General features: G+C 42.5%; 1 protein-coding gene across 2 annotated transcripts in view; it reads left to right on the top strand.

Moving 5' to 3' along the window:
* TBC1D2B (TBC1 domain family member 2B) overlaps positions 1-21907 on the top strand; it is a 56822-nt gene extending 34915 nt beyond the window's left edge. Inside the window, exons 8-14 of one of the 2 annotated variants that reach the window (XM_085845359.1) lie at positions 1696-1806; positions 6242-6426; positions 8757-9272; positions 9666-9783; positions 17437-17622; positions 19676-19797; positions 20049-21907. In XM_085845359.1, coding sequence (XP_085701485.1) covers positions 1696-1806; positions 6242-6426; positions 8757-9272; positions 9666-9783; positions 17437-17622; positions 19676-19797; positions 20049-20244 — 1434 coding nt within the window. In that variant the 3' untranslated portion in view covers positions 20245-21907. The remainder of the gene's footprint in view (positions 1-1695; positions 1807-6241; positions 6427-8756; positions 9273-9665; positions 9784-17436; positions 17623-19675; positions 19798-20048) is intronic. The other variant, XM_085845360.1, reaches the window with a different exon arrangement.
* The last annotated feature ends 1403 nt before the right edge of the window (positions 21908-23310 follow it).

Raw genomic sequence — 23310 nt, 5'->3', positions numbered from 1 at the left:
CAGGTCTGTCATACTAGAGGAGGGAGTAACAAGGGAGAGATTCAAGGGAGTCATCGATGTCTTGAGGGAGGAAAGTTTCTGTTGAGCAGATTATGTCTGGCTTGTCAGTAGCAACCTCTATGGAAAGATCTGTCAGGTTTGAGGTCCACACTTTTAATGAAGAGGGAGGGGAGGAGGCTTTGGGTGTAGGGGAGGGGAGGTGGAGGGTAGGACAGGACAACGGAGGAGGGGGGGGAGGTAAGGAGAGTTGTTGAAAGAGTGTGGGGGATTGCAGAAGAGCTCGTGGAGGGGGCCGGATAAGGAGGAGAAAAGGCTCTGTGGTACTGGGTTAAGGTATCGTGGGGAGTAATAAGAGAGGGGGCAAAAGACAGTTGACGATTTGAGATGGAGTGATGAGATGGAGGAGAGAGGTCAGGGGAATGAGGCAGCTTTGTGGATGTGAGGGGGGGGAACTTTGAGAAGGGTGAGTGAGGAGTGAGGGGGAGAATGGTGGGAGAAAGGTGAGTGGGGAGAGTTGAGGAAGAAAGGTGGGGGGGGGAGTTTTTGAGAAATGTGAGAGGGAAGCTTGGAGGGGGAAGAGTGTGATGGTTTCTTTGAGAGGGAGGGGTGAGAGGGATGAATTGGCACTGAAGTTGGAAAAAAATGACGATTGAAGGAAAGCGGACATGCTTAGCAGACTGGGGTGTTTATAATTTTAGTTCAGAAATGCGACTGAAGACATTTCTTGAGGGATACAATTTAATTATTGTGTACTTGTGATAAAATTCTTGTAATTCTCATGTGTGCACTGTTTGTGAACGTCTTTATAGCTGTGGAGGATATTGCCAATCAACGAGAAAGATAAAGTGCATCGTAGCGAGAATCTTGCCAGGTTTGGCGGTATTGATCTGCATTCCTGGTTGACTCGCAAACTGCCAGACCGCGGAGTTATCCGTGGCTGGTGCCTCAGGCCCTGGTGTTTGGAAGGAACCCGAGTGCTTCCTCTCATGGTGAACCTCAAACCCCGACTCCGTAATAGTATTATTGCCAAACAGAAACTCCAGCACGGAGCTGGAAGCAGAAGTAAAAAAAAAAAATCGGTGATGCAGTGTTGTCATAACATTTTCAATGCATCAACCAGTCTATGGAGCATATCTCCAGTAAACAAGACTACCGTGTTCTTCGGCTGGAAGAGTCAATTTATTTATATAATTCTAGCCACCTGGGTTTAATTGATTAGGTGAGAGCTGATTGGTTATTCCCAACAATCACAGGTGAAAAATGTGGGTGAGTCTTTGTTTTTCATTTATGTGTTCACTGCTTTTGATGTTTACATGTGGTACATGTTTGAGTGTGCATTCTGTCTGCGCTGTCACTGATGATTCGCCAACAAGCGATGAAACAGGTCGCTCGGCTGAGGGGGTGTGTAGCATTGGGATTCTCATGTGTGTACTATTTGTGAACGTCTTTATATCTGTGGAGGAACTCTGGGAAGGGTTTGAAACAGCAAAGGGCTTACCTTGGGTAGCCTTTCATGGTTGCTTTTTACAACTTCTTTGGCGAGAAGAGCATGGGAGGAGTCTATTTTTATTGATTTTTATTTATTTTTGTTTTTATTTTTTTTAAATATATGTATACAAATATATCTTTATAATGATATGTAACAACAATCTTTGCCTTGATTTGTATTCCTGTGATTCATGATGGGACTTTCAGGATGATGTTCAAGCATACAAGATGCAGAACAATTTTCTAAACAAGGAGATAATGGAGCTGAATGACCTGTGGAAGGGTGTACAGCAACGTGGTAAAATGCTCCATGAAAAGGTAAATTACATCGTACAACACCAACATGATGTGTCCAATAAACCACCCCCACTGCTTTTACTACCAAACCCTTCCAAACTTAAAACCTGCTCATCTTGTTTATCTCTCCCTGCCCACCCCAACCCTTCCCCTATCATTGCTTATCTTCATTTATATTCTTGTTGAACTGTTTTTTTTTTTGTGGGGGTTTTTTTTTAACACAAGTATTGAGGTATTCTTAACGACTTATTTTGGGCCCTTTTATGGAGCACTTTGAGGATTGGTGTATGGGGGATATTGAAAAGCACCAAAATCAGCAAATCATCCAAGAAAATGAACAGCAGTTGAGGAAAAGGATGGCTTTGAACATGAGGTGGACATCACCTTGAAAACATGAAGGGAAGACCAAGACCGTTCATTTTTACCTTTGCAAACTTTGTTGCGAAGGTTATGTTTTGATCGCTGTGTATTTATTTATTTATTTATTTATTTATTTATTTGTGAATATGTGTGTTTGTTTGTTTGTTATTCGCATAACTCCAAAAGTATTGTACTGAATCGCAGCAAATTTGGTGGGATGATTGGTTATTATCCGAGGACCATTTGATTAGATTTTAGGAGCGATCGGGTCAAAGGTCAAGGTCATGAAAAGGTCAAAATCGTCTTTTTACCATAGCACAGACAATTTGTATCCAATTTGCATGCAACTGATGCCAAAATGTTCAGAATTCAATGCCCCATCTTGTGATATGTGACATGACACAATGACGTAATAACCCTTAGTAGCGGTTGGGAGTCAAAGGTCAGGGGGGGGTCACGACATTGTAAAATGTGCGGTTTTAGTCATAACACGGTCAATTATTATCCGATTTGCATGAAACCAACACCAAAATGTTGTCTGTTCTGTTCCCCACACCCTAATACCAATTACAAAATTAAGAGTACAAAGGTCAAGGTCATGAAAAGGTCAAATTCGTCATTTTGCCATAGTGCGGTCGATTTTTATCCAATTTGCATGCAACCAATGCCAAAATGTTGTGAATTCAATGCCGAATCTTGTGATATATGATACGACACAATGAAATCATTACCTTTGTTAGCGGTTTGGGTCAAAGGTCAGGGGGGTCAACGACCTTTATTATCATAACGCGGTCAATTCTTATACAATTTGCATGTAAGTAGATTCAAAATGTTTAGAATTCAATTCCCTATCCTGTGATTGGTAATATTTGACAGTGACTTTATTGGTGAGTTTAAAGCATTGGGGGGGGGGGGGTGTCACTGAACTTATTTCTTATAATGTGACCAGTTGTCATCAGACTGACTTGACACCGACACCCAAAAAGGTCAGGGAGTTCATACAGAAATTGTACAATGTGCGTGAATCGGTGTCAAACAGCAGGAAATTTAATGTTTTTAAGCCATCATAACACATATGAGATGGTAGATGTGGTATGGGATTAAATGCCCTCACAATCAACGGTTTCTGGGGGGGGGGGGCAAAATATAGCGTTGGCGAAGGTATGCGCTCTACTGAGTGCCCGTTCTAGTTTTAGTTTGTTTTACAGGTTGGAGAAAAGTGGCATCAAAGAGTTAGGATGAGCATGCAGATTACAATTGAAAATAGTCGCTGAAGGATTTGAAGTGGAATATTTGTTGAGACGTGGTTTGGAGGACAGATGAATAGAACCCCAAAACAAGTCTCCACAAGATGTACCAACAACTTTGTGGATATCGGCATGCCCCCACGACTCTAACCCAAGGTCAGAGATCGCAGTTATCCTTGAGGCATAGTTATGTGTATCTACCCTCAGGAGAGCCAGAAAACAACATCTTTCGAAGTTCAAGTCTGAACTCTCAAACCTCTCTCCCTCCTCCAAATCCTGGTGGCATCTAATCAAATTTGTTTCTGGTGTGTTTTTCCCCTCCATCCCCTCCCTTACCTCAAATGGCAGCACTGCTGATACCGCACGTGAAAAGGCTAAATACCTAAACTCGGTGTTTGCATCGAAATCTTGAGTCCGAAACCCGTCACTTTCTGAACCCACCTTACCAAGTTGCTCCCAACTGTCCCTGGACTCTGGCCTTTTCCTCTGACAAAGTGGAGAGCTTGCTGTCAAACCTCGACTCAGATTCTGCAACCGGTCCAGACGGCATCAGCCCACGTGTCCTTCAAACCTGCTCCTCTGTTCTTGCTCACCCTCTCTCTGTTCTATTTACCCTCACATTTGCTCAAGGTCATTTGCCATCTGCTTGGAAATCAGCAAACATTACTGCCCTGCATAAAAAAGGTGCAAAAACAGATCCCTGCAACTACAGACCAATCAGCCTTCTCCCAATCATCAGCAAGTTTATGGAATCCATCCTCGCTTCAGACATTAAATCCTTCGTCTTCTCCAATGGCTTGATTTCCGATCATCACTTTGGTTTCAGACCAGGTCACTCTACCCTGGATATGTTGCTTCTGCTCTCCCAACAACGGATGAAGGTCCTCAATGCCGTACATGAAATCGGAGCCATATCCCGAGACATGTCATGTGCTTTTGACATGGTCTGGCACCCTGCCCTGCTCACCAAACTCTCTTCCTATGGTATCCAAGACCATCTTCACTCATGGCTCGCAGACTTCCTCTCCTGTTGCAGTCAAAATGTGGCGAAATGGAGTTCTTTCATCCCCTCTTCCTTTCCAGGCTGGAGTTCCTCAAGGTAGCATTCTGGGCCCTGTTCTTTTTCTGGTTTTCATCAATGATTTCTTCGACTCTCTGGAAAATCCTCTTTATCTCTCTGCTGATGACTCCACCCTCTGCCGTACAATCTGTTATCCCTTAGACCGGCAAGCAGCAGCTTCTTCGCTCACTGCAGATCTGGATAAAATCACAAACTGATCCAACACGTGGAACATGTCTTTCAACCTTGACAAGTCTCACACTCTCAATATGTCTCTCCGAGAGGACCGTTTGGACCCACCCCCCCCCCATCCACTTTCTCAACAATCCTCTGGAAGAAATCCTTTCTTTCAAGCTTCTGGATCTCACTGTCTGCCATGATCTTTCCTGGGAAAGCCACATTTCCAACTTGGCCTCCAAAGCTAGTCACCGACTGGAAATCCTCCATCATGTAAAGTCCTTCCTCGGGCCCACCTTCGCTCCTGACCACATACAGAGCTTTCGTCTACAGCCTGATGGAGTACTGCTCTCCCCTCTGGGCTGGTGCTCCTGCCTCTCACCTTTCTTGGCTTCATGCTGTGGAAACCAAGGCATTTTGGGTAATTGGCATCTCTCGCGATGAGGCTGAGTCTTTGGGCCTTTCACTCTCTCACCGCAGGCAGGTCAGTGGGCTTTCTGTCTTCTACCGTCTCCTCTCCGGTGTCGCCCCCTCCTGCTCTGTCTGTGATTTGTCCCCACCATATTTCCGCAGGGCGCTCAAGGTCCGCCAACAACCCCCTTCTGGTAAAACTACCAAAATCACGAATCGCTGCTCACCTTCATTCTTTCATTCTTCTTTTTCCTGCCTTTGGAATAAACTCCCTCACTCTGTTCAATCCCATTCTTCCCTCCAGGCCTTCAAAACGGCTGTTCACCACGTCTTATTTTCCCCCATCCAAATCCTCGATCTTTTCTACCCCCGTTAATCCACCCCCAACCCACCTCCTTCAAATTCCCTGATTTCCATCCTGAGTCCCTGTTGTGTCCATCTTGTTTCACCCATGTTCTCCACCCCATCCCTCTCCCTTCCACAGATCTCCTAATTTCTCTGTTCCCCACTATTTTGTCCTTCCCACTCCCACCCCTCTCGTCTCATGCTCCCCCTCGATGTGTGTTGTGTGTTTGCTCTCATTCGAGCCTCGACAAGGTATGCAAGGCCTTGTAAATTGTGCTGATGGAAAATTGAGGCTTCAGGAGACATGGGTGTTGTGGAATTGAGAAGCATGCATTTTGGTAGTTTTTACTGGAAGAACACACGTGTCCTTGAGAAGCTTGGAGGGGTTGGTGCACAGAGAGCAGAAAGCAGAGGTCGAGAGGCGGTTAAAATGTTATTAACAGAAGCCACCAACCTTTTTGCGATGAGAGCAACAGGCTCTGTTGTTTGGCCTCCTCACGGGAGATACTTTATAATGTTGAGAGCTTTATACTGTACGGAAGAGAGGAGAGACAGATTCTGGAGCTCCAGCCGATAAGGGAGAGCAGTGCTTCCTTGAGCTATGTACAACAGGCTTGTAGGCTGTGGTTAGTTTTTGACTTTTCAAGGAATAACTTAAAATGGTTAAGGGTGCCCAATCTGTGGTTGGCTTTGGAGGCCAGCTTTTCAATCACAAAACTTTGCGATGTTTGTTTGATTTGATGATGAGCGTTCAGGAGTGACAGGGTTGGATTTCCAATCCCCCCCACCCCCCCCCCCCCAAATCATTCCCCTGCCTCATGCCACCTATTTGCCTTCTCCTTTCGTTCATATGTAGAACATACAGCTGGAGGCCCGTTTGTGTCAAGTGGAAAGCAAACACCTCATCTTGCTGCAAGAAGTAGCAGAGTCAGTTCGGGCTGGCCATGCGAGTTCCTCCCAGGAAGTTGTCAGTCAGCTCATTGAAGAGGCGATGGAGCCAAACGGAGGCAAACTTCCTGGAAATAACATCAAAATGCTCAGGTGAGGGGATTCTCACTTGTACCTTTCGTGTGACCACATTTCTTTTTTCCAAGTTGTGCTGCAAAATAATACAGCCCACTGTTTTTGGAAAGAGAAACGAATTCAATGGAATTCTCATTACAATTGATAAACGAGAACGAGTAATCAAGGATTGCATACCCTCACCCGGACTTGTTTTGTGTGGTATTATAGTATGTATTTTATGAATATACTTTATCGTGGTACTTGGTTGATAAAAGAGAACGTGTACTACTGGCTACCACTCGGTGGCGTTTGTGGCCGACGTTAGCACATTCTGTACACAGACAGACAGACAAACCAACAGACCCAAATGCAATACCCTCTCCATTAATTGTTTGGTAAAGAAACACAGCTTGCATAATAAATATATGACCCCTTTTGTTCACACCAACAGCAAGGTTGAGGGACAAATTGGAGGGAGACTTGGACAAATGAGGGGTAGGGGAGGATGCATGAGGTGGACAAGATGTATACAGAAGGAAAAACTGGAAAGACCTGGGCTTGGGGGATGGGTGTTTAACAGGGTAGACAAGATCATGGTTTCGGATGGAGGATAATCTGAGATGGTGGTGAACAGCTATCTTGAAGAGTTGGAGGGAAGAAGAAGATTGATGAGAATGTGGAAGTTGGTTCCACGGGTGGGAAAAATAGGAACGAATGAGTGTAAGTGAGCAGTGATTCGGGGTTTTGGGAGTTTTACCAGGAGTTTATTGTGCACAGTGTGCACCCTGTAGAACCATGGGGAGGGGGCAGGTGGACAAAGCTTGCAAAGAGCAGAGGTGCATGAGGAGTGCTGGGTGCATCAATACGTGGCGGTAGAAGATGGAGAGACCACCGACCTTTCTGCGATGGTGAAGTGATAGGCCCATACATTCAGCTTCATTGTGGGAGATTCAAATAATCTCAAAGGCCTTGGTTTCCACATCAAACTGAGCAAGATGAGGCAGGTAAGCCAGTGTAGAGGGGAGAGCAATACTCCAGGCTGTGTACGATGGCCTTGTAGGTGGATAGGAGTTCAGGTGTGCCAAGTAAGGACTTTGTAGCATAGAGGATGCCCAGTCAGCAGCTGGCTTTTGAGGCAAACTTTGAAATGTGGTTTGACCAAGAAAGATCATGACTGATAGTGAGACCCAGGAATTTGAATGATTGAACTTCCTCAAGAGAATTGTTACGAAAGTAGATAGGATGGTTTGTCAGATGGTCCTTTCAGCGAAAGCTCGGGAACGTGTGAAGTTTATCCGGATTGAAAGACATGTTCCAAGTGTTTGACCAGCTTGTGATGTGTGCATATATATATATATATATATATATATATATATATATATATATATATATATATATATATATATATATATATATATACACACACACACACACATGTAATATTTTGTTCATTGTCTGAAAAAAGGGAAGAGGCTGCAGCCTGTCTCTCCAAAGGATGAGGGATGTCACGGCAAATGGTGGTAATCAGCAAATAGAATATGGGAATTTTCCAGAGTCAGAACGGTCATTTATGAAGATCAGGAATAGGATTGGGTCCACAACCCTGCCTTGTGGCACTCCAGCCTTGACAGGGAGAGGAGATGAAAGGATTCCGTTGAAGCCGTCGGTAAGCCATGTTGGCCTTCGATACCATAGCTTGGAGAGCACGGCAGGATGCCAGACTGTGTCAAAAGCACAAAGTATGTCCCGTGAGACAGCTCTGATCTCATGTCTGACATGCATTGTTAGGGGAGTACGAGGAGCATGTCCAAGGTAGAGTGACCTGGTCTGAATCCAAACTGTTGATCTGAGATGAGTTTGAAGAAAAGGGATCATGCTTTGTTTCATTTTTATAGTTTATAGAAAGATCTCAATTGTCTCAAATTATAGTGCCTTCTGGATACGGAACCATATTGTAATAACGAGCAAGTCTTGGTGGAGGGTTTTCTTCAAGTTTGGAGTGAGAATATAAAAGATTATAAAGTTGGTCGAGGAGAAAAGAACTATTCACCTCTTGCTATGTACACTGCTCTGTTTATGTATTTGAGTGTCACTTTGTTTCCCCCGTGAATAAAATTAAGTGTGGACTAAATTGGACTGTCCCGGTCTGACATTGATGGAATACAGAACCTTGGTTTGTGACGGCAAGCAATTTTTAATGCATCACATTCTTTCCATTTGCACGGTTTAAATGTGAAAGCATATTGCTCAACAATTCAATACCCACCCTCCCAGCTTGCAACAATGTTACTTGGTGTTGCACCACTGATTGGCCTTTTTTGAATTGAACACGATTTTGATGCGTATTGCTCTGCATGTACCAACAGCAAATACGATCAGTATGGCTTCTGCATTGAGCCCGAGGATGGTGGGACAGAAGAACGGCTGGAGTTGCGTGCACGTGCACTTGAACTGCGCAATCTCGCGATTACACAGACTGAACTGAACATCTCGACGCTTGTGAAATGGGATAACCTGTTGGGAACTCCGGTCGGCAGCAGAGGTATAAGGCCGGCCTTGGCCCGCTCACCCGAGCTCAAGACCTTGATAAGGGCCGGCGTGCCCCACGAGTGGCGACCTCACGTCTGGGCCTGGACCGTGCATCGGTCAGTTTGCTCCCTGGAGCGGAAGCATGGCACGGGTTATTACTCGCAGCTAATCGAGGGCTCGTGCGATCGGCCAAACCCAGCAACACGCCAGATTGACCTGGACCTACCTCGCACTCTGCCCAATAACAAGCATTTTTGCGGTCTCACCGCTGACTACATGCCAAAGCTTCGGCGTGTGCTGCTTGCATACTCCTGCCACAACCCCGAGATAGGTTACTGCCAAGGTCTCAACAGGCATGTGTGTTATCATGAAATGCGTTGGTGGTGAATAATGAAAGGCAGGGGTTTTTTTTTTGTTGTTAGCAGGATTTTTCTTCGTTTATAACCATCTTCATAACAAGGTATATGCTTTGGCCTTTGTTCAAGGAAACCATTATAATGGCTTTGTGAAGTTAAAATGATGTGCAGGTTTGATTTTAAGTGATTGTTTTGTCATGATTGTACTAATTTGATCTCTGGATGGTGTCCATTCACTCTCGAGGATTTTGAAGAAACGGTTTTCTCAAGTTTGCAAAAAGTTGAATCACTTTATTTGCTCTGCATTATTGTGTAAATCTCAGTTTGGTTATTTCTTCAAGATAGCTGTGCATTGATGGAAATCTATTTTTTTATTTTATTTTATTGTAGGATAGCTGCCATTGCTTTGTTGTACTTGGATGAAGAAGATGCATTTTGGTGCCTGGTGGCGATTGCAGAAGCCATTATGCCAGCAGACTATTATAACAAAACGCTGCTGGCCTCTCAGGTATGGACGTTTTTGAATCGCTCCTCTGGCGTACATCTCCTCCAAAAAATGATGATGAATGTCGCTGACTACAATTGCGGAGTTTTATTTTTTGGGCCTTTATTGGTTCACGAGTCAGGAAGTGACCACTATATTCGTTATTGGTGTCTGTCTGTCTGTCTGTCTGTCTGTCTGTCTGTCTGTCTGTCTGTCTGTCCCGACCATAGCTCCGTGGGTTTTGATCCGATCCTGATAAAATTTTGGTGGGAAGTTTATATCATGATCTAGTTGTGTTTTCCTGAGAATGGGCGTGGTGCGCCCCTTATGGGCGTAGCCACGCCCCAAAAACGTGTTTTTAGGGGGTAGCCGATTTCAATTTACATCTTCTTCGAGGAGGTTTGTCGAATCTGGCAGGGGTTTCGGTATTTGGTTAGCCCAATGTCACCTGCATAGCCCCACGGAGGTCGATTTTTCTTTTTCGTCCCAAGGTCACGAACTTAGAAAATTGCGAATTTTGACATAAAAATCATACGACCGCCCAAACTTTTAGAGCGGGGATGACAATATTTTTTATGCATAATCTTGAGGTCATTCCCCACCTAAAGTCTTGAAACCATTTTGCTCTATCTCGAACACCTTGCCCGTGGCGCCCCCTTCAAATTTGTTTTTAAGCTGATTTCATCAAAGTATGGATAATCCGATGAGTGCGAAATGCCATATAGCCTATATGACGTTATATTGTTCCTGGAATGTTCCAGAGGAAGTTTTGCACCAAAGGTCATAATCCTTGACCTTTGACCTTTAAAGTTCACAAAGGACAAATTTTCAAAGTTGTGCAAATCGAACCGGGTTTTCGACCTTCTTCGACGAACTAACTCCATAAGCTGGAGCACGTATCCTGTTTCCTTATTTTAATGACCACAACATTGTTTTGTGACCTTTAAAGGTTATGCAAAGGTCAAATTTTGAAAGTTGTTGAACGAAACCGAGTTTTCGACATTTTGCAGCTAATAACCCGTCACTCGTACCACATGTTGATCATTTTTATAACTTGGTCAAAAATTATCACATTGTCTCATCCTTGACTTCTGAAACAATCTACATCGTCAAATACCGCTCGTGAACCATCGTCGTCTCCAGACTTGTATCTTTTATTTTTGTAAAGAAAGATAAAAATCTCATCATAAAATCTGCTGATGACCTCTTGTGATCTGTAAAATTCTACAAGCCATCAATAACTAAATAACCAGTTAACTTTAAGATTGTCACAATCATGTAGGCTTGATTGATGAAAAATCGATTGTTTTTATCATTCATTTCATTTGTTGTTTTTCATTTGATGGCAGAAGACTAGAATGGCACTCGGTAGAGCACATACCTCCGCCAGGTTGAGCAGTTTGTTTTGTATCCCACTGATGGGCTGGATCTGGATCTGGACCTTAACCAAAATCTAATCGGTTTGTTCTTGTCAACTACCCAACTCATCCACCAAGTTTTGTCTGAATCTGTCCACAACTTTTTGAGATATTGTGCTATTTATAGTTTTTGGCCCAATCTCTCAAGGGTGAAGAATCGCTTTAAAAATTCTTGTATCGGGATCTGAATCTTCACCAAAGTCAAAACAATTCGTCCTTGTCATGCAACGAACCTGTTTCAAGTTTCATCTGAACCCATCCATAACTTTTTGAGATATCATGTTAAGATTCTAAGCTAGGTTAACAATATCTCACTGTAATAAAATTACAATTGGACACCATCGCCTTCATTTATAAATTTTGTCGTTAACCTCCCGCACATTTACTATGGCCGAGTCTTCTCAGCATGGCTCATTCGTCTTGGAACTCCAGTTCATGTGGACTCCACACCTAGTATTTGTGACTATGATGGTCCAAGAGTGCACCGGTGGCACGTGTATTCTGATGTGCGATATAAATATTGTTCACAAGTTCACACGTGCGTGCTATGCACACAAACAGTGCATCGGCGGTTATTCATTGGGCACCTTTTCCATAAACACGGATCACTTTGTCACAAGGATTGGTAGTAAACAGGAACAAGCCAACATCAACAACTCCCTGTGAGCTCCCTCGAGGACCACAGGGTGAGTTCGCCGTGCACGAGTTCACCGGAGAGGGCACAATGATAACAACTCACTGATTCGTGATAGTCGTTCTTATTGTTACTGTCTTTTCTGAATTTCACTAATTGTATTTTTTTGGTGTCTTGTGTGATGCCGGCCTACATTTACGGTCGCAAAACGGTGGCACTGACAGAGAGACAACACCAGGGGCTGCAGGTCTGCAAGAACAATTGGGTCAGGAGAATTGTGGGAGTAAAGATGGAAGGAAGGAGAATGGATGAACTGAGGAAGGAGATTGGTGTGCAGATAAGCTTGATGGGGAGATTGATGAAAAGCCGAGCTGACATGGGCCGGACACTTGTGGATGGAGGAAGAGAGAATGGCAAAGAGAGCGGATAGGTTGAGGCAGCAAGGTCGGAGGAAAAGAGGGAGACTGAGGTTGAGATGGGAAAATTGTGTGAGGAGGGATGGTCGATAAGGTGGAGGTGGTTGGAGAGTGGAGAGAGCTGGCTGAGGACGGTGGGAAGTGGAGGAGTATTGTGGTCAAGGCAGGGCAGAAGCTTCGTCCCATTGGACTTTACCCAATGGTACCAAGTTTCTGCTTGGTACCAGTGCTGGAGGTCAAATTCTGCTTGGAAGCGAAGAGGTGACTAAGAAGAAGAATATTTGGATTGCAAAGGTACGAGTCGTGATTTATCCTTTTTTTTTAATCATGCGAGTTAGAAAAGACAGCGAAGTTTTGTTGGTTGGTTGAACTACCCTCATAGCTCAGATAGCGTGTTGAGCATTTCTGTGTAGTGATCCCTCAAAGCCACCGTGTGCTTCTTGGAGTTGATTGTGGACGAATCAGAACTGACAAAGAATACGTGGCCTTTGATTCCCTCACCCACTCATTGAGATTATATTTAAAAAAAAAAAAAAGATTATGAAAAGGTTTCAGCTATTCTGGGTGTTCACATTTGTCACGAAGTATTTAAATTGAAAATTGCAGCTTGTATAGTTTAATTGTAATTTTTACCTTCAGCCAGTCAAAGCAGTCTTACTCATTAAAGGTTATATATTTGAGTTGATTATATTAGGGATGAAAGTTGAGTATCAAAACTGAAATGTTGGCATGTTTGTACAGAAAACTGAAGACGAGACTAGTACATGCTTGTACATCTTTAACAAGACCTCAAATCAGCTCTTCCCTCATTTCCTCTGCCGTCGTAGGTGGATGGACGTTACGTTTTCACCCCCTGTGTGTCGTCTGTGTCTGCCTCTGTCCATTTGTCTGTGAGCAGGATATCTCAAAACGTTACAGACCGATCCGGACAAAATTTGGTGGACTGGTTGTGTGTGTGATAAGGACAAGTTGATTCGATTTTGGTGAAGATTGGATCCGATAATTTTTTTTTTAAGCGGTTCTTCACCATTTATTACCTCCGCCACAGAAGGTGAAGGAGGTTGTGTTTTCACCCCTTTCTGTCTGTTTGTGTACAGGATATCTCAAAAAGTTGTGGACGGACATGGGATAAAATTTTGTGGACAGGTTCGGTCTGTGACGGGACAGACTGATTAGATTTTGGTGAAAATCTGGATCCGGATTCTGGGTGTTTTTTTTTTTTGTTTGTTTTTATCCCCCGCCGCATGGCGGAAGGGGGATATTGTTATCACCCGGGTTGTCCGTCTGGCTGGGCGTCAACATTTATAGCTGTGAGTGCGATAACTCATAAACTGTTCGCCATATCGATTTGAAATTTGAGTCACACATGTACCACCTGAAAAGGAAGAACACTATTGATTTTGGGCATGGCCGGATCCAAGATGGCCGACTGGGGCGGCCATCTTGAAAAAAATGTTTTTTGTCATAAATGGAAAACCGCTTATCTGATTTCAATTATTTTTGGTTACTACGTTCCTCACCCCTGGGGAACTTTTTCGAGATGATGACCAAATGGTGTCTTGTTTCCAATTCACCTCCCTCATTATCTGGAATATGTATGACCTTTTTCATTCAGTGGTGGGGGATTCCCCATCTCTGATGGTATATTTCATTCAATGGCAGGGGATTCCCCATCTCTGATGGTATATTTTCTTATGTGATTCTTCACCATTGAGAGATTGGGCCAAAAACTATCGAGAGCACGATATCTCAAAAAGTTGTGAACCGATTCGGATGAAACTTGGTGGACAGGTTGGGTGTGTAACAAGAAGAATTTATTCAATTTTGGTGAAGATCCGGATCTGGATCCAACTACTTGAATTTTAAAAATGATTCTTCACCATTGAGAGATAGGGCCAAAAATTATAGAGAACTGGATATGATGATATTTCCAAAATGTAATGGGCCCGATATGTTCACGTGGATTAGCCATTCCGTGGCGGAGGTACGCGCTCTACTGAGTGCCCTTCTAGTTTATGTATTAGAGTACACAAGCTGCCCATGTGCCTTGACTCGTTCAAATTGTGACAAAAGCACCAAATTTTGTGGAGTTGTACTTTTGGCCATATAGTGTAGTTGATCGTAGAAAAATCGTGCAAATTATGATACAAGCATCAAATTTGGCATTTCTGTTCTGCAGGGCTTTCTGATCAAATCTGCCCGATTGGCCATTTGAAAATCCAAATTTTGAAAAATTTGAAAAAAAAAAAAAAACTTCAAAAAAACTTGAAGTCACAGCTGGCTGAAATTCTTGAAGCGCAAGTGAACATCCCAGACTGAGAACGAAGGGGAGATGCAGTCATCATTGATGGCTCAGCACTTATCAATGCCCTACATCCACGCACTTCAAAGATATTTGATGACTATGCTAAAGAAGACATCATCCCAAAAGTGGAATCCTATGGTGCCAGGTATGAGAGGGTGGACGTAGTGTTTGATGTGTACAAGAAGTCAAGTCTGAAGTCCGAGGCAAGGTCGAAAAGGGGGCAAGGAATCAGAAGAAGAGCGACAGGAACCAGTAAGACCCCAAGTAACTGGAGAAGCTTTCTTCGAGATGACAGCAACAAGACTGAGCTGTTTCACTTCCTTGCGGAAAATATGTGTGAAGCACAGACGACAAGCACAGTCATTGTCACAAAATGAGAAGATGCCATCAGCAACACAAGGAAGTCACTGGATGCTGTGTCTCCATGTTGTCATGAAGAAGCTGACACTCGAATATTTGTACATGCCAGGGATGCAACGACGGATGGGAGCAAGTCCATTATCATTAAGGCTAATGACACAGACGTACTAGTCATAGCAATATCTGTACTGCCATCCTTACAGGAACTAGGTCTTGAGAACATGTGGATTGCCTTTGGCCAAGGAGCCAAGGCGCGATGGATTCCAGTCCATGAGGTAGTTTCTGCAATTGGGCCTGAGAAAGCTACAGGGATCCCATACTTCCATGCGTTCACTGGATGTGACGTCGTGTCTGCCTTCTGCGGTAAAGGGAAGAAAACTGCATTGCAGACTTGGAACGTCTTTGATGATGTTTCTGAAACATTCACCAATCTCAGCCAGCATCCAACATTGATTTGTGATCTTGACTTTTTTGAAAAAAAAAAAAATTTTTTTTTTTTTCAAAATTTTGATTTTCAAATGGCCAATCAGGCAGATTTGATTAGAATCCCCTGGAGAACAAATGTGCCAAATTTGATGCTTGTATCATCATTTGCACGATTCCTCTCAAAAATTGCTGTTATCTGCCCCACCAATTCTGTTTGTCGCACAGAAGTCGCTGATTGGGTATGTCCCTTTTGGGTTTTAAAAGTTGGCATGAATTTGACATGATGGAGACCATACCAGTGACCTCTACCATGAATACCACCACCATTAAGCACTAATGTCCTTCATCCTTTGCTGCCTTTCCTTGCTCGTTCGTTGCGTGCAGATCTGCAGAGAAACTCCAAATCGGTTTAGTAATGCATAGGTTATTAATGCTAATAGTATGCGTTTCTACATTTTGATTAAACGTTACTTCTGACCCCAAATTTAACACCATATTCCTAAAACGTGTAAACAAATAATTCCATGCCTGGCAGAGGCCTTCATACTTGATTCTCAAGCAAGTACATTCACAAATGAATTTACTGAAAACATCACAATCTTCTTATTGATGCTCCCATATTTATGATTTTAAAATGTAACCCTCAACTTTCAGCAGATCAATGTCAGCCATAAAGCCCCCCCGCCCCCCTTTTCAAAATGAAAGGGTGCCATTCGAGTAAAACATGGTGCTCTACAGTGTTTAAAATATACAATCCACAGTGATGCAATATGGCTGCATGTAGTGTAGAATGTTCCTAAAAACAATAATGTTTGCAAAGATGGTTATTTTTCCACATAAACTAGTGTGTTTAAATGAAATCAATATGTTTTTGGGTAGTTCAGGGTTCCAGGCTTCAATATAATTTTTCATCGGGGCTCTGCAGCTAAAATGAAAAGGTATGCCTGAAACTAAAACTCCTCCAAATTTGGTGCTTTTATCACAAACTGAATGATTTTTAGCTTACGTACTTGCTCTACTAATGGGGCCAAAAACGATATATAGCACGATGTCTCAAACAGTTGTGGACGGGTTTGGACGGAACTTGGTGGGCAGGTTGGGTAAGTGACACGAACAAGCCGATTCGATTTTGTTTAAGGTACGGATCCAGATCTGGCCCATCAGTGGGATACAAAGCGTAAACTGTTTAGCTTGGTGGAGGTTTCCGCTCTACTGAGTGCCATTCTATTTTTCAAGTGAGCTGGGGGTTTTCTTGTACACATTATCGAGGCTCATGGAAGGGATCAAAATGAAAAGGGAGGGGGGGGACGCCAACAGCAAAGTGGAAGTGAGTGTGAGATCAAAGGGGAGAGGGAGAAGGATGCATGGGGGTGAACAATCTGTACACAAGCTTAATGAAACGGAGGAAGGGGAAAGAAGGGGAACAAATCAAATGAAAAGGGAGTGGGGGAGGAGAGGAGGAAATCACAATAACCTGGAAAAAGGGGGTGCTTGGAATAAGGTAATTTTGGGGAGGAGAGATCATGAGTATGGATTGGGGGATAGGGGGGATGACATGAGGTTGTGAACAGCTGTCTCAAAGCTCTGAAGGGAAGAACGGATGATGTAGTGTTCGGAGTGAATGTTATCAAAAGCTTTCCTTCATTGTTGATACTTGTTTAACTATTCTAGCATACAAGTTGTATTTATATGTTGTTAACCCATTTGCAACCATCTTGAGACCCCTCTGTTGTCCTCCTCACCACCCCTTCAACCACCTTACTTGGTCATTGTGAACCAGTTTTAGAATATCCAATTGCCCCCCCCCAACCCCCATTTTAATTCATACACTGTATTGTTTGTAAACTTGGGGAGCTCATTTAATTATGATCAAATACGTATTTACGATAAATTTTAAATTCTCAAGCCAATCTGAGATTGATCTTGAAAAGATAATTGATAAATTTGAAAAGAAAACTAAAATTCTCATTTTGATGCTTCATTCATGTATTTATTTCTTTTCATCAGAATTTATCTCCATGGATGTTTGTTTCAACGAGGGTGTCCGTTTAACGATCACATTGACTCTGCTTGATTAAGCACAAAGTGCACTCATCAGCTAACCATATTTTTTACCAGGTTGACCAACGAGTCCTAAAAGACTTGGTTTTGGAGAAGCTGCCTCGTTTGACTTCACATTTTGAACACCACCATGTGGACCTGTCACTCATCACTTTCAACTGGTTCCTTGTACTCTTCGTGGACTGCGTTCTTCCTGACCTTTTGTTTCGCATCTGGGATGCCTGTCTGTATGAGGGCTCCAAGGTAGTATTCATATGAGGTTAAAAATTATTATTATTATTATTATTTTTTCCTTTGATCAAAGGCTCGTCAAAGAACGTCAAATCGGTTATTTATCCACAAAACATCGAATTGGTTGTTTGTCCATCTGCGATTAATTTATTGAAAGAATGGAGCACAGTTTATGTACATACATTGATTCTTGTGATATGTGGTGAGTTTAATCATTATAACTGGCATATAAGACGTGTTGCTTCACTGACGGGTTTAATCAAAGGACAGCACATTGTACTTCACAAACATTGCATCTCTGTCTGCAAGTCTCAATGATAATGTAAAATGAAATGAAACCAGCAAAAGAAATGATGATCTTTTATGACACGTCATTATCATGGTGGTTGTTTGTGTACTTTTGAATATATATTTTTCTATTGCTTTGGGAAGTATAACGATATATAATTATGTCCTAAATTTGAGTGTTGCTGCTGTTGTAGAATCTGAAGGGATGCCGCTGTTGAAGAATAAATGTTACCGTTGGAACCGCTGCATTGAAGCTCGGGGTCCTGCTTCTTCTTCCTTGATTCCAGAAACACGGGCTTTTAAAACTGGCATCTTCGTAGTTAAACGGATGCAAATTTTTCTTCCAAGTAAATTGATTGGTTTTTCCAACCAAGTAATTCGATGATTAGTTTTCCAACTGTACCATTCTTTATTCTACAACAGCAGGAACCCTTTGGAATGAAGCGGTGCATGCACACACAGCACAGCACAGAGCGACGACTGTCGGATTAGCAGAGTGCGTAAAAAGTTCAACAGGTTATTGAATACAATTTGTGCACAAGCATGAACATGACAAGCCAGAAAAGGTATCTCAACTTGCAAAAAATATTTAAAAACGGGTGTTAATCAAAGATGTCACTCACCAAACTGAACCATTAACAAATACAGCTCCGATTGCATAAAAGGATAAAAGAAAAATACAAGACGAAATATCAACAGATGTATAGTGACAACTGGAAGAAAGATGAAAGAGCAGGGAAATATAGAAATAGAGTTGGACAGATTGGGGATAGACAAAGAAGGATCATTGGAATGGCTAAGAAGAGGTCAGCTCAATTGGGATAGAGAAGGAATCATTTTAAATGTCCAAGACCAAGGACACGACACCAATGGCTTAAAAAAAAATTTGGCAGGACTGAGCAAATCAGACAAGTGTTGGTTCCGCAAGGAAGAAACAGAAAGCACGAGCCACCTCCGATCAGGATGTAAAAAAAAACAAAACTCATGTCAGAACAGCAGGACGCACAAAGGCACAACAAGGTGTGTAGAGGATTCCACTGGCACATCGGCAAAAATTTCAATATTCCAGTTCCACAAAACTCGTGGAAACACGTACCGAAAGCAATCATTGAAGGCAAGGACATAATGCTCACGTATGACCTAAACATAGAAAACTGAACATCATTGTGAACATATAAAACAAAGCACTGTGACCGGACATGGTACTCAGATACAAAAAGGAAAGTATGGCATTGTTTATTGAAGTTTCTGTACCCAGTGATTTTAGTCTAAACAACCAAATATCAAGAAAATGACCACATATCAAGACCTCAAGAATGAAGTGTAAATATCCTGGAAGCTGAAGAGCGTCAAAATTGGAGCAACGGAAATGATAAAGAAGAACCTCACAAAGATCTGACAAACCATCCCTGGGAACATTACCACAAACAAACTACAGTTGGAGGATGGCAGGCGCTCAGTGACAATCCTGAAATGAACCCTTGGAACAAAACTCTGAGAACAACACAATTTAGGCCATGAATCACAATCCTTCACCTAAGCGAAGGTGTACACTTTGAGTCCTGGGAGAACTCCATTCCACCTTGTGAAACCCAAATTATAGAGATAACGATCAACAACACACTGACTTTTCGTAATAAATTGTTGTCGTCCATGTATAAAACATTGCTATGGAAGTTTTGTTCTCCCCATTAATCAATGAACTTCCCTGTTTGTGGAGTGGTTGGTGTCACATTGAATATTAGTCCATAATCGATTTTATTCCCTCCCCCTGAAGGTAATATTCCGGTACGCACTGGCGTTTTTCAAATACAAGGAGGAAGATATCCTCAAGTTGGAAAACCAAGGATCCATTTTGATTTACCTACGTTGCTTCACACGCTCATTCGTGGATGCCAAGTAGGGAAACCGACATAGTAAAGTACAAATCGGATGAACAAATTTGAGCTTTATTTTTGACTGCCTCCCACCTTACCCACACCCTCCTTGAATCAGGATGTTGATAGACATGCCTTATGGAGATGTTTCTCCTGTGTGTCAATAGCTGGTTCATTTGTTCCAGTTGTTCAGTTGAATTTTTGAGTTTGTGTTTGTAGCCTTTTGCTTCCAACCCCACCACTCTCAAAACTGAACATCATTCTTCCTTGTAGGCAGCTCGCAACAATTGCATTTGGAGACATGAATCCATTTCCCATGCGGCAAATCACTCAACGCCGTGCATTCTACTTGGAGAAAGTCCGAACAGAACTGGGCGAGCTTGAGCGCATCCGGCAAGCCTTCGTGCGTGACCGTGTGGACTGTCACACAGATCAAGGTTTCCTGTCTGACGAGGACGATGATGCATGAGCTCCATGGTGCAGCACCACATTGAAGACCACTATTGGTGTTGAAGACGATCGATGTTGCCTTAATAAAAATCCCTTTCATTACTACACTTGCCTCCCTGGAGACGTATCCTCCCTCCATCTTGACTTGATTTTTACAGATATGTTCTTGACACGAGCTCTCCTTCTAATCCGGCATCGTTTTCAAATCTTCCTCAAACTACCTCGAGTGTTAAATATAACATTTTGTTTTTGACGATTCACTGTTGAGCAAGACATTCCAAGATCACAAAAAACCTTTATAATTCAGTTTAACATAATCACCAATCGCCTCAAATCAGCCGTTATTTTGAAGATTTGTACGTCCATCTCTTCTCTGTACAAATAGTCTCATGTAGCTGGAGCACCTTAATTCAGTCCCTGCTGGATAATGTTCACCATCCACTTGGGCTAAAGGGGTAAAACCCCTTGTTATTCAACAATTATTTACTTAAAAGCTGCATTGTTTTTCCATTGTGCTGTTGTGTTCAGTGCAAGTCCGTCATTGTGCAATTTGGGTTTTGGACGTTGGGAAGTGGGAGGGAGTGATCTCGGTTGAGTTTGAGGGGAGGTGGGATGGAGCAGGTTTAGAGTTCGTCCTTATGATTAAATGGTGTTTATCGGTCCATTGGGAATCTTGACATATTTGAATAGGAATCGTATTTGTAATCGAAGGAATATTTCCTTCAGAGATAATTGTGGATGAACTCCTTCACACCAAGGCCAATCCTCAATTGCTTGAAATGTCGTCCTATTCCCATGCTGCATTTACATTGTGTGTCGGGGAGCATTTCACTCATTCGTGTTCTACTTTACGTTGTATTTCTTTCTTTACGCGTTTGCTTTTAAAACATGAAATTGCTGCTCGTGGTAACGTTTGGGTCATCTTCATATCTAAGAACAAGTTCAACTTCAGAAAACTGAGCCAAAAACATTTTTCATTTTAATTTTTTTTCTTGGGGTGGAGGGTGGGGGGGGGGAGGTGAACTCTTTACAGTTCATCTGTCTTGGTCTTTTATTTTATTATTTTGCACCCCTTGTCCTGATACTTTTTCACTCTTAAAGAAATCCCGCCCACCTTGTCGTAAACCAACAATATTGACATTTAGTGTTTTCCACTATCTAATTGCATTTCCTGGTTCTGTCACCTTATAATTGGCTTACCTTTCGATGAGCTTGAACAAAGTATGTGATCAAAACCCCAAACACCTTGTTGCACTCTCAGAATTTGAATGAATCGTCTTCATTTCTGCCACTAGTTTGTAGTGTTCGTAATTCCATGTTCTTTGTCATTTCAAATGTTTTCTCATCGCAGTTTGAATTGAAAGACATTTAGCAGTTTCGTCATAAACCTATGTTTATCTTCTTCGTTTTTTTTTTTGTTTGTTTGTTTCAACGTCATGCATTATCGATAGTTATTTGCTGTACTATTGTAATATGAATAAGTTTAACTTGTAAAATTATTTGCCAAATTCGCATTACTTTACTCCTCGTTGCCTTCATTGCCCGATTCCTCATTCAGCTGTACTTTCATAAAAGGGTCACTATCATTGGACACAAACGTGAAACCTTGTGGTTGTTTTCATTGTGAATATTGATTTTCCTGTGAGTGGAAAAAATTAATAAATCTATATTTACCTCCTCCACTGAAGGTGTATGAAGGTTATGTTTTCACCCGTCTTTCTGTCTGTAAGTGAATAGGATATCTCAAAAAGTTATGGATGGATTTGGAAAAAAAAAACTTGGTGGACAAGTTAGGTGTGTGGCAAGGATGAATTGATTCGATTTTGGTGAAGATCCGGATTCAGATAATCATGTTGATAGGAGGTTTTCCTCCTTTCTTATTCTGTGTCCAGCCCAGTTCCACCAAAATTATTATTACGATTTGTTTTATTTCTCTTTTTTAAATATTGTGACCAATGTCATTGAATTTTACTTTTTGACTTATCTTCCTGTCTATTGGTAATGCCGACATCTTTTGCTCTCTGGTTGTAATCTCCTTTGGCGGATGTAAAAATGTGGAACAGACGGAGCCCTCCCATGGCCCAAGGTATCCGCCGCCTTTCTATAAGGATCACGTCTTGAGGACAAAGTTGTGACGTTTCAACACTCAAACATGTTCTGTTCTTATATCTGTTTGAAATGATGTATGAATGCCAATGAGGACTTTTGTGCATGTGCTGTGTGCACGTTTTTAGTGACTTGCTTCCACTAGGTGGAGCTCTTTTAACCTACTGTTGCCTGGTGTTGGCTTCACGGTTAGGGTGGTGGCTTGGGATCCTAGGGTCCTGAGTTCGAGCCCCGTTGGCCACTGAATTAACACCAGGGGGTTGACTCAGCCTGTCATCCTTCCGAGGTTGGCAAAATGAGCACTAGTGTACTGGTAATAGGAGCACTGCATCAGCGGCATAGCTGCGCCCCTAACCACTGATGCAGCCAAAAAAGGTGGCACACAATGGGACCGCTGTTGCAAGCATAACATCTAATTCAAATAGTCTTTTAAACATAATTTTCAGCATGGCCCTGGAACCAAACGAGCAATATATTTGTATTTTAGCTCCCATCACCACGAACCAAACATAAGTAATCGTAAATATAACTTTTTAACTTACCCTGTACATTCACATGCCTCAGATATGTCCTTCCCAATGGTGTTTTCCTCAGGGTCGTCTTCCTGATAGCTCCACATCCCACATTAAAATAGCTGGCACAAGCTTTGTGCATTTATTTTCAAATGTCCTTTGCAGAAAAGTTGTTGACCATTACTTGGTAACACACAACGTGATCTTTACACTGGCAGATGTCCATTAAATATATCAAGCCTGCCATGTTCACAGGAGCCACTCCCACGAGGTTCAAAGTCCATTCACTGGTCGCGGTCTGTTTAGGGTTTGTGTAACAGAAACCCATCCACTTGGCCCTGCACCGGACCACATGGTCTGGAGCTTGCAGTACAGGTAGCTGCCTGTTCGGCGAGCTGAGAAAGCTCTTCAAGTCTTCCGTGTGCAGAGGGACGGCTATTTTGTTCGGGTATTTTTTATAGGTATTG

The sequence above is a fragment of the Eptatretus burgeri genome, chromosome 11 (genome assembly GCF_056783735.1).
Source record: "Eptatretus burgeri isolate ZD-2024b chromosome 11, Ebu_testis_v1, whole genome shotgun sequence".
In the NCBI taxonomy this organism is placed as follows: Eukaryota; Metazoa; Chordata; class Myxini; order Myxiniformes; family Myxinidae; genus Eptatretus; species Eptatretus burgeri.
The sequence above is the reverse complement of the archived record's forward strand: the minus strand, read 5'-3'. Positions and strand labels throughout refer to the sequence as shown.